This window comes from Mandrillus leucophaeus, unplaced genomic scaffold (assembly GCF_000951045.1).
Source record: "Mandrillus leucophaeus isolate KB7577 unplaced genomic scaffold, Mleu.le_1.0 Scaffold152, whole genome shotgun sequence".
NCBI lineage: Eukaryota > Metazoa > Chordata > Mammalia > Primates > Cercopithecidae > Mandrillus > Mandrillus leucophaeus.
Window position 1 is genome coordinate 1911575 of NW_012101499.1, and position 12353 is coordinate 1923927.

The 12353-nt window shown below is 39.4% G+C and overlaps 1 protein-coding gene across 1 annotated transcript in view; it reads right to left on the reverse strand.

Moving 5' to 3' along the window:
- Window positions 1-1096: 1096 nt before the first annotated feature.
- Window positions 1097-12353, reverse strand: part of SPIN1 (spindlin 1) — an 82611-nt gene continuing 71354 nt past the window's right edge. Inside the window, exons 6-7 of the mRNA XM_011975191.1 lie at window positions 11319-11552; window positions 1097-4742 (exon numbers count right to left, since the gene is read on the reverse strand). Coding sequence (XP_011830581.1) covers window positions 4543-4742; window positions 11319-11552 — 434 coding nt within the window. The 3' untranslated portion in view covers window positions 1097-4542. The remainder of the gene's footprint in view (window positions 4743-11318; window positions 11553-12353) is intronic.

Genomic DNA, 12353 nt, shown 5'->3' on the forward strand with positions numbered 1-12353 from the left:
ACTGTACCAAGAAACAAAAATTCTCCAACAGAGTGATGACTGCTTTAAATAGGGGAGTTGATTCATTCGTTTACAAATACTAGTCATCAACTTTCAAACTTCAGACTAAACTCTGTTATGTTTTTGGAGCGATATTTACAGAGCTGTACCCGCGATAGATACCACAGACAGACAATGAATAATCTACCTTCAGCAAGGAAGGTCAGAAAATCCAGACTCAAGACGGGCACCTGTGCTTCCCAATGGCTCATTTCCTCCCTAAACTACAGACTTCTTCCACCAAAGCCGGAGTAGACCCTGTCTTCAGTCCACCTCAGTAACCTCCACGGTCTTGGGGCATAGACACTGCACTGACACAAACCTAGAAGCCCGGTGTCCCGAAGCCCCAGTTTGCACTCATCCCTCACCAAGTATCAACCATTCTCCCAAAAGCAGGTCAATATTCTGGACTTCCGCACGAGATCCTTTGGCCAAAATGAATTGGGAAACATTTTTTTAAAAAAACACTAATTAAAACATGCCATAAATTCCACTTTTTACCTCATTGATTAAAATAATCAAGAAAGATAAAACATACATAGGTGTTAATATTAGGATGGTGCAAAAGTAACTGCATTTTTTGCCATACAAGCAATGGTAAAACTGCTATTACTTTTGCACGAGCCTGTATTACTTTCATTTTTTTATATCTTAGCATTGAGAAATAGTGATTTTTCACTATAGAATCCCATTATTATTTAAATATAAGTAAAAGCATTATAATATTCAAAGCAAGAATAGATATGAAAGTATAAAATACACATTATTTAATTCTATTTAAAATAATTTTTTTTAAGTTTAAGATCTTGTAAAGTTGAATTTTATCAATGTCAAACTGCAAACTTCAATATTTAATATATGTGTGGTATCGATGATTGCCTCCTCTTCTTTCAGGTATTATTGAATATTATCAATCAAATAAAAATTCTATTTCTTTCCGTTTCTATGCATATCTGACATTTACATGTGGTGAAAAGGTTACTTGGCCCAAAAACTTCTCAGAATCAAGTTTAACACATCACAATTTGCTCATGAGCACAAACTTTACAGTCAGGAGTTGCACATAAAGGGTTTATTTTAAATGTTTTAAGGATAAGATAGAGTTACATCATAATTATAAAAATTACTTACAGAATTAACAGATTTATATTGTGTATACTTCTAAATGCAGAGAACAGGGAACTGTCTACACATTGTATAAAATAAAATTAAAATTAAAAATGAATTCAAGCTTGAAAGATGAGGTCATTTACCTAATTTTAAAATGTGAACACGAAGACCTCTGACCTGTACACATTCATTCCAACTGCACTAATGATGGAAAACACAAAGAGCGCAGCATTTCCAAGGAACCACAGACATTTCAACCATAATTATTTTGTTATAATAATTGTTCCTGTTTTGTCTTTGGAGAACTTTCATTTTTTTAAGACAATCAGCTTAAGAGTGTTTTCAGGCACTACAATTTGTGACAATCGGAACAGTCTTCTAATGGGTCTACAGTGTTCAGAGATTCAAGCCCAATGCACTTCGTGGTTTGGCACATAAAACGATAAAAGAAACGAAATCTGATTTAGAAGTAACTGTGATTTTTTTTTAAGAAAACACAGTCCCTTCAAATGCTGCATGACATTTACAACTGGAAAATCACCTTCTGTTGGCACTACATTTGCTTCACCAGTGCATTTTTATCCTAAAACCACTAAAACGGCACAGTAAGCAAATATACAGGAAACTGAAAACAAATAAAAATAAAGAAAACAAAAAAACCTAAATATCTTTAACATGCAATTTTAGTCAGTTACATTGAACATTCTACTTAGAATAGAGCATGCAAAAAAGGATGGTCTGCTTTTAAGATTTTTCTCTGAAGTTTTACGTGGCAGCCTGACATCACACACGCACGCACACACAATACAATAATACTAGAGCAGGTAAATGAGAAAGGCCGATAAATTTTATACATAGATTCATGTCTTGTGTTGTCACAAGTCCCATGATACTTTTGGAAATTAATGTTGAATTCCTGGAACAAGGAACCAACATTCAGATACCAGAAAAATGCAAGCAATGCATGCAGATCTGACACGTGAGCCTAAAACGAAGCCCAAGATACAAGGGCTTGGGAGCAGAATTAGTCATAGCGTCATTAAGTGTGGTGTAAGCCACCAAAAGAAAGACAGAACGGGGGAAAATGGGGAGAGAAAAAAAAAATCTTCCCTTTCCCTCAGCCCTAAAGGCAATAAATGGAACAATGATTAAACTCATCGTCATCATCACCATCATCATGTTGCATTCATCTAGAAACTGGGAGACCATGTGGTATAAAAAAAGTCATTAAAGTTGCTTGCAGAAAAACCACAATGCAAGTCATTAAGTAATGCTAGAAATGTCTCAATTGACCCAACCCTCAAGATACTTCAAAATGAACTTTATTTTTCCACCCAAAGTGACCGAGCCAAGTTCTGCACAGTCCGTGCATGCTGGACACACTTGCAAACTCCTGCGCTGTAATGTCAGTCTGGCCTCTGGGAGCCAGGCTCAGCTTCGAGATTTACATGCAGGGACTCTTAAAGAGTCAACAGGAAAACACATAGCAGATCTGCAGAATAACACCTGTTCACACACGAGAAGCACCTATGACTTGGGTATCACACTGCTTTCAGAAGCTTGTCCCTGGCTGCCCACAGTGAAGCACCAGGGACAGAGCGACTGCAGCTGTGGACAGAAAACTGAGGTACTGTGTTTACATGGTGAGTGGTCGTTACCATCCAACAGCACAAGGCACAAAAAATGGGCATCAAGCAAACCATGCATAACGAGGCCTGGAAACCATCAAGAACAGCCACAAAAGAGGTCACTCGGACCTCTGATTCAAACTTTTGGTGTTTGAGTGATAAGCATGCACGTTTAGGCTCTGCCCAAATATCAGGGAGGATTTCCAATCTCCACAAGAGACTGGTTTCACATATGGCCTTTCTCCTGGTTGTCAAACCACCAGGGTTCCTCCAAAACAAAGTGAGAGCAGCTGTTCTGCTGATCAACCAATCACACTAGCAGTTCTATTTCAGTTTAAAACAACCTTGCAGGAATAAACCACATAAAGACTCCGTGGCTAAGGGCTGCTATTACTTACACCCACCAAGCGAACACAAACGGCTGGCTTTCTTCTATGGTAACGCATCACTGACATGCAAACCCCAAGGGGCCACTGAATGGAATGAATCCACATTAACAGCACACCTGGAGCAGGAACATGCACCCCACAAGGTGTCAGGAGACTAAGCTGCTATTTGTCTAGACATTCTTTGTGAGGAAAAGCCAGGGGGTAGGGGAAAGGGGTGGGTTGAAAGTTTCTGACCATAATTATACATTAGCAATAATAGTAATAAAAATTTAAAAGTCCCAGAGAGCTTGTTAGAAGGCAACAATGCCACTCAAAACTTACACTTCCAATATAAAAGCATAGTATTCTTCCAGAAACTTACCAAAAACACGCAAACCAGTGATGTATTGTTGCCTTTTAAATTCATGTACTGAAATCCAGATTACCGATTTGTACACAATGTACCACATGTGCTGTCCAAAATACACCTACATTACACTGTGTGGAACAAGGACCTGGGCTTTGCTAAAAAGAATTTATGATTAAAATGTAACAACAACAACAAAAAAAATTCAAAGCTTAGACTTAAAGGTAGCCTTTTACCCAGATTTTTCACCAGATTGTAAAATTCTAATGAGTCATTAACTGTTCACAAGTAATTCATATTTGGACTTATGGTTTAAGGGCTCCAGATTGAAAAGGTGCTCTGAACTTCTGATTTTTTGAAACAAGCTGAAATGTTCCCATATGCTTCCTGTGCCCAAAGTTTAATTTGAAATAAAGAGCAGTAATATCATAACCATGACTGACTTGGGTAAAGCACTCCTGTTAAACTCAAGAAAATTATGTCACCCCCATACTAATAATCCACAAAGAAAAGACTGCCAGTGGGGTGTGTGGGGACTGTGGGGTGTGTGTGTGGGGTGTGTGTGTGTGTGTGTGTGTACACATGTATCTGTGTGTATATATTATATATGTATACACACATATAGATATAGGTAGATACAGATACATATATCTCAAAAAAGGCAATAACGAAAACATCAAACTATGCTTGCATTGTGGCGGCAGAATAAGAGGGTTAAGGTGAGGGGGAAAATGGTTAAGATCTATTACAATTTTAAATGACTATGATACTAGCTTAACTTTTACCAAACTTGCCTGTAACTCCCCTCCAAATAGACAGACTTCTTTTAAAAGAAAGGGGTTCTCCTTACACAAAATGCTTTGTGTTCACATCAATCTGTACTATTCAGAACAAAACCAGTTCTGCTGGCAGAGATTGTGGGTTCGCAGGGACATTTAAGCTTTCATTAAACTGGAAAGCAATCAAGTCTTTATGTCTACAAATAATACATTTCATAGTTCCACAAATTTGGCAGAGTTTGTGATGACATCTAGGATGTTTTCACCAAATCGTAGACATAAATATGGAAATCATCATCAAACTTGATGAAATAGACGGAGGGCTTGGCTTCTACTTGATGAATGACCATGCCAGTCCTTTTGGAGCCATCTTCTTTGGCATATTCCACTTGTTTGCCTACCAGGCTGTCCACAACTTCTCCTGGTTCCCTTTCTGCTGGAGGTGAATCATCTATATTTAAAAAAAAAAAAAAGAGAGAGAAAATTTCTAAATCAATTTTTAGATATAAATCAACTCACATACTTATTTTCATAACTAAAAAAAAAAAAAAAGAAAAAAAATTTAAATACCCTGAAGTCATGATTATCTAGACCAGGAGTCAGCAAACATTTTCGTAAAAGACAAGGCAGTAAATATTTCAGGCTTACAGGCATATGGTCTCTGTCCCAACTGCTGAACTCTGCCACTGCAGCACGAAAGCAGCCACTGATGATATGCATGTAAACAGATGTGGCTGTGTTCCAATAAAACCTTTTATCATAGTTTGCCGACCCCCATCTAGATATATGAACAATTTTAAAAATCATAACCAAAAATTCATTTGGTCCATATTTAATCTGTAGCTGTAATTAAATGAAAATAAGTTTGAGTGGCTTTGAAATATAATTTGAAAGCAGACAATTCCTACAGGGATTACTGAGAATATGGCGCATATTTAAAATGCCTAAGTACCACTGGTTTACTCTGAATCCTTAAAGCCTCTTCCCCCTCAACTTCACTGCATTTCACATCATCCTTCTAACTCAGTTCCAAAATTTAAGTTTTCCATGCTTTAAAAATTGGTACTGAATGAACTTCAGCCCAGGACAAGTACAGGGGAATCTCTGAGGATGGCCCAGGGATCTGTACTGCCTAAAAGGTCCCCAAGATTAATGTACTGCTTCTGGCCTCTAAGAAAACACACAGCAACAGCAAACCATCACCACCACCAACAAAAAACAAAGTAAAAGAAAAAAAGAAAGGGGGCTTGCTAGGCAGTTACAATTCTATTTTAAGAAACTGCATGGGTACTGAAAAACTCAAAGCTCTTTTCCTCACAGTAGCAGGTGGCCTTCAGGTAGGGAAACCAGAGGTTCCAGCTACATACGACAGTCCATGTTATCCTGGCACAATTGGTAGCAATGCCATTTTACTCTCACAGGTATCCTGGTGTGGACCATATAACGTACATGTATTAACAGTAGTCTGCCTCTTTGGTTACAATAAATTCTCTCACTGAATGACAATCCAAAAACTGCTACTGTGATCTCTGGTACTAAGAGTCACAAGCAATAAAAATAAAACATCTGAGCATAATCAGTTCTTTTAAAAGAATAAAGAAATATAAGCTGAACTCTTTAAAAATTATCTTCCCTTAAGCAGTATCATCATACTGTCATATTTTTATGGCACTTTCATGTTTACAAAGGAATTACAAATACATGATCGCACATAAATTTTATAGTAACTGAGCTAATCAAGGGAGTCATGTAGAGGCCTGTTTTAGCATCAGAGCTGGTACTCGAACAGGACCCTTTCAGAACTCATTAGATCAGAGCACCACCACTGTTTCTAAAGGTAAATACACTTCCACAGCGTGTACATGCACGCACACACACACAAATGTAACTTTGGAGAATTAACGGAGAGGGAAGATCAAAAAATGGTTAGGAAAAGTGATGGAGAATTGCAGACACCCTTGCATTTCCTATGATTAGGTTAACAGTACTTACTCTATCCATAAAAAGTGTTCAAGTTACCTCATAAAGGATGGAGAAATGCTTTTTAAAGAAATGTTCTCATGACAAATTCCTGAGTATATAATTTGAATTACCCCTTTATAACAAATGTACACAATTTTTTTTTCTTTTTGAGACAGAGTCTTGCTCTTGCTGCCCAGGCTGGAGTGAAGCAGTATGATCTTGACTCACTGCAACCTCTGCCTCCCAGGTTCAAGCGATTCTTCTGCCTCAACCTCCCGAGTAGCTGGGACTACAAGCGCCCGCCACCACACTCGGCTAATTTTTTTATTTTTAGTAGAGACCAGGTTTCACCATATTGACCAGGCTGGCCTCGAACTCCTGACCTCAAGTGATCTGCCCGCCTCGGCCTCCCAAAGTGCTGGGATTACAGGCATGAGCCACAATGCCCAGACCCAAAATTTTAAAAATATATATCAAAGAAGTAAAAATTCAAGGCCAGATGAGCAAATTAGTACATTAACTAACTTCTTCATAGGAAGAATTTTTAAAAAAAAAAAGAAATAGAAATGACTGACACATGGCTAATGTATGGAGAGGGCCTATCAGTTACATCTGTCCAAGGTCAGAGATTCATGTGTTTGAAGAAAGGCCACTGAGTAGTTTTTAAAGGAACAAACTTAACCAAAAGCGAAATTAAGAAAACAATTCAATTCATATGTATAATAGCATCAAAAAGGATAAAATCCTTCGAAGTAAATTTAATAAAAGAAATGTGGGGCCGGGCGCAGTGGCTCACACCTGTAATCCCAGCATTTTGCGAGGCCGAGGCAGGAGGATCACGAGGTCAGGAGATTGAGACCATGCTGGCCAATATGGTGAAACCCCATCTCTATTATAATAAACTACAAAAATTAGATGGGTATGGTGGCGCATGCCTGTAATCCCAGCTACTTGGGAGGCTAAGGCAGGAGAACTGCTTCAACCTGGGAGTCAGAGGTTGCAGTAAGCCAAGATTGTGCCACTGCTCACCAGCCTGGCGACAGAACAAGACTCCATCTCAAAATAAATAAATAAATAAAAAGTGGCCAGGCACGGTGGCTCAACCTGTAATCCGAGCACTTTGGGAGGCCAAGGTGGGTGGATCACCTGAGGTCCTCAGGAGTTCAAGACCAGCCTGGTCAACATGGTGAAACCTCGTCTCTACTAAAAATACAAAAATGAGCTAGGCGAGGTGGCGTATGCCTGTAATCCCATCTACCCGGGAGGCAGAGGGAGGAGAATCGCTAGAACCTGAGAGGCAGAGGAGGCAGTAAGTGAGATCAAGCCACTGCACTCCAGCCTGGCCAACAAGACGACTCTGTCTCAGATAAACGGAAAAAAGGGGAAAGCGAAAGTGAAAGGAAAGGAAAAAGAAATGCAATATTTTCAAAATATTGTTGAAATCAATCCACCAATCAATGAAAAAACACCCCATGCTCATGGATTAGAAGACTTGTAAAGTCTTGTTAACACTGTTAAGAGGGCAATACTCTTCAAACTGATCCACAGATTCAACACAGTCCCTATCAGAATCCCAGGGGACTTCTTTGTTCTGACAAGTTGATTCTAAAATTCGTATAAAACTGCAAGGGACCCAGAATAGCCAAAACAATCCTGAAAAAGAAAGCAGGGGCCGGGTGCAGTGGCTTACACCTGTAATCCCAGCACTTTGGGAGACTGAGGCAGGCAGATCACTTCACTCCGAGTTCGAGACCAGCCTGGCCAACATGGCAAAACCCCATCTCTACAGAAAATATTAAAGTTCGCCGAATGTGGTGGCACATGTCTGTAATTCCAGTTCCTTGGGAGGCGGAGGTTGCAATGAGCCGAGATCGTGCCACTGTACTCCAGCCTGAGCAACAGAGTGCAACTGTCTCAAAAAAAAAAAAAAAAAAAAGCAGGACTCAAACTTTGTCAACTGATTTTTTTTATTTTTTATTTTTTTGAGACGGAGTCTCGCTCTGTCACCCAGGCTGTAGTGCAATGGTGCGGTCTTGGCTCACTGCAACCTCCACTTCCCAGGTTCAAGCGATTCTCCTGCTTCAGCCTCCCAAGTAGCTGGGATTACAGGTGCCTGCCACCATGCCTGGCTGATTTTTAGTAGAGATGGGGTTTCCCCGTGTTGCCCAGGCTGGTCTCGAACTCCTGACCTCGTGATCCACCCGCCTGGCCTCCCAAAGTGCTGGGATTACAGGCGTGAGCCACTGCGCAACAAGGATGCCAAAACCATTCAATGGGGGAAAGAATAGTCTTCGCAAAAAATCGTGCTTGGACAACTAGATAGGCAGTCACAAGCAAAAAAAAAAAAGAGGTTGGACCCTTACCTTGAACCACAAACAAAAATTAACTTGAAAATGCATCAAAGACCTGTAAGTAAGAGCTAAAACTATAAAAACTCCTAGAAGAAAACAAGGGTAAATCTTTCTTAGGACACAAAAAGCATACTCAGCAAGAGAAAATGTAACTTGGACTTCAAAGTTTAAAACTTCTGTGCAAAGATCATCATCAAGAAAGTAAAAACAGCCCATGGAATGGGAGAAAATATTTGCAACATGTATCTGATAAAGGTCTTATATTTTAAAAATCGTCACAAAGCAATAATGAAAGACAGATAATTCAATTTAAAAATGGGCAGGGGATATGAATAGACATTTCACCACAGATGATATAAAAAGGGCCAACAGGCCGGGCATGGTGGCTCACATCTGTAATTCCGGCCCTTTGGGAAGCCAGGTGGGTGGATCCTTTGAGGTCAGGAGTTCGAGAGGAGCCTGGCCAATATGGTGAAACCCCCTCTACTGAAAATACAAAAATTATCTGGGCATCGTGCCACGCACCTATAGTCCCAGCTACTCGGGAGGCTGAGGCAGGAGAATGGCTTGAACCCAGGAGGCGGAGGCTGCCAGTAAGCTGAGATCATGCCAATGCACTCCAGCTTGGGCAACAAAGCAAGACTCCATCTCAAAAAAAAAAAAAAATTTTTTTTTTTTTGTTTAAAGGGCCAATAAGCATATGAAAGATGCTTAACATCATTACTCATCAAAGAAATGCAAATCAAAGCCACAATGAGATACCACTTCACATCCACTAGCATGGCAAGAATCAAAGTCAGGTAACAGTAAGAGTTGGTGAGAATGTGGAGAAATCAGAACTCTCATAACACTACTGTTGGAAATGTAAAATGGTCTTTTTGTTTTCAAAATTAGCCTTGCAGTTCCCCCAAACGATTAAACATAAAGTTACCATTATGACCCAGCGATTCCATTCCTAGGTATATACCCAAAGGAAATAAAACATGTCCATAGAGAAACTTGCACACAAATGTTTACAGCAGCATTATTCATAAAAACCAAGAGGTGGGGAAACAACTCAGATGTCCTTTACTGGATGAATGGCTAATCAAAATGTAGTATATATCCATACAATGCAATTGTATTTGGCCATTAAAAGGAATGAAGTACTGATATATGCTACAGTGTGAATGAAATCTCAAAACATGCTAAGGGAAAGAAGCTAGTACAAAGGACCTCACACCATATAGTCCATTCACAGGAAAGTCCACAACAGGGAAATTGACACATCAAACATTACTGGTTGCTTAAGGCTAGGGGGTTGGAGGAATAAAGGACTGACAGCTAATAGATACAAGGCTTTCTTTTGAGGTGATGAAAATGTTCTAAAATCGACAGTGGTGAGGACTGTACATATCTGTGCATATATTAAAAAGTACAGAATTGCACATTTTAAATGGACTAACTATATGGACTAACACAGCCGTAATGGCTCACACCTGTAATCCTAACACTTTGGGAGACCAAGGCTGGCAGACTGCCTGAGCTCAGGAGTTTCAGACCACCCTGGCCAACATGGTGAAACCCATCTCTACTAAAATACAAAACAAAACAAAACAAACAAACAAACAAAAATTAGCCAGGGGTGGTGGTGGATGCCTGTAGTCCCAGCCACTTAGGAGGCTGGGGCAGGAGACTTGCTTGAGCCCGGATGGCAGAGGCTGCAGTGAGACAAGACCACACCATTGCACTCCAGCCTGAGCAACAGGGCAAGACTCGTGTCTCCAAATAAATAAATAAATAAATAAATAAATAACACAATAAAGCTTTTCTAGGCCTAACGAAATTAGCCCAGGTCACATCCTCTTCCACCTTACCTGTGCGAACAGACTAGTTGTGGAAATAGCTAATCATCTGTCTAAACACTGACTCTGTACTCCAATTGCTACTGAAAAGTTCTCCCAATTAACTGTTTTCTGAAATCCATGTTCTCTAAATCAGGAGTCCCGGACACCTGGGCCACGCTGCAGAGCAGATGGTGAGCAGTGGCAAAGAGAGCACTGCCACCTGAGCTCTGCCTCCTGGCAGATCAGCAGGGGCATCAGATTCTCCTAGGAGCATAAACCTTACTGTGAACTACACATGTCAAGAATCTAGGTTGCGTGTTCCTTATGGGAAATCTAACGCCTCCAAAACCACCATCTCCACACCCAACACTCCCAACCCATGGAAAACTGTCTTCCACGAAACTGGTTCCTGGTGACAAAAAGGCTGAAGATTGCTGTTCTGAAGTTCAAGTATTTATAGATGAAATAATCAACGTCTTGGGGTTAGCTTTAAAATAATTGCATTGGGGGGATTAATAGATAAAACTAGACAAGCAATGAGACAATAACCGTTAAAGCTGAGCAGGGGTACACAGGGACGTATTTTACTGGTCCCTATTCCATCATGCTTTTAAACAAAAGCAATAAGTAATATGTAGTAGTGTTAATTATAAAAAAAACTTGTATCTTATTATAGAAGTCAAGCAGAACTGATTATCAAATATTTTCTTATCTAAAATTCATGACAACCGGATGAAAAATCTCAAAGGCTGTGTTTGTGCATGACTAAAATAATCATCATATATCTAGAAATAAAAATGTATCTGCAAAAGAGCCAATCAAATATCTTGCACTAAAGTCCAAATCCCTTCTAATTACCAAAAATAAAAGTTGCCAATATATACTTACTGGAATCAGGCATAATGCGAAGGTCGCCTTCTTTGTAATCATCTAAGAGTTGGTACATGTACAAGACAGGGTCTTTCTCATAGGTAATGTAAAACCATGTGTTCATGACAGGTGCACGTGCTAAGACCATTCCCCTCCACTCATCTTTAGAACCATCCTCTGTCTCAAACATATGTTCCACTGCTTTGCCAATCATTGTGTCTGCCAAGTGTGCATCGCTGATTCGAGATGTTGCTGGGGATTTAAAAAAAAAAAAAAAAAAAAGTTGACAAAGCGTTTCACTGATTACCGACTATGAAGACTGAATCTACAAAAGAAGGCTACCTGAAATTTTGTCCATACAATGTATTAGCAAGCATCAGAATCTGGGAAAGCTTTAAAAAGTACAAAAACCAAAGACAAACTACTGGGCCCCAGCTCAGAGATGGATTCAACAGGAATAGAAGTATTTTGTCCCAAGTTGGTTAACTGAAAAAAATATGATTTTTAAAAAAATTTTTCTGGACTTATCTGCTTTTGGTTCTGTACCCATATCAAAAGTTTTAACTGTTCATTCAAGGTATAAAATAATTTTTGTTACTGTTTACTTAACAGTTAAATTTTGAGATAATTTCAGACTTACAGAAGAATTGCAAAAACAGTAGAGTTCCTGTATATGGTTCACTTTGCTTCTCCTGTATTAGCATCTTACATAACCACAGAACGTTTATTTAAAACTTAGAAATTAACCTATTCAAGGCACAGAGATTTTTTTGTTTTTCTTTTTAAAAAGAAATTGGTGTTTGTTTTCCTTCAGTCTTATTTCCATTTTTTATTAAGGCATAGGTTCTTACTCTCTTGCTCCTACAATCTTATTCTTCGCTGCAACCAAAGTAATCACTGTGTCATTGATACCACATTGTGTGATTTAAAATGTTCCCATGCCTTTCCTTCGTAATTTGAAAAACAACCAAACTGCTCACCATGGCCCCCAAGCCCTAAGCCATCACGCCTCTGCCCTCAAGTTTTCCCATCTTCCTCCTCACTGCTCATGCC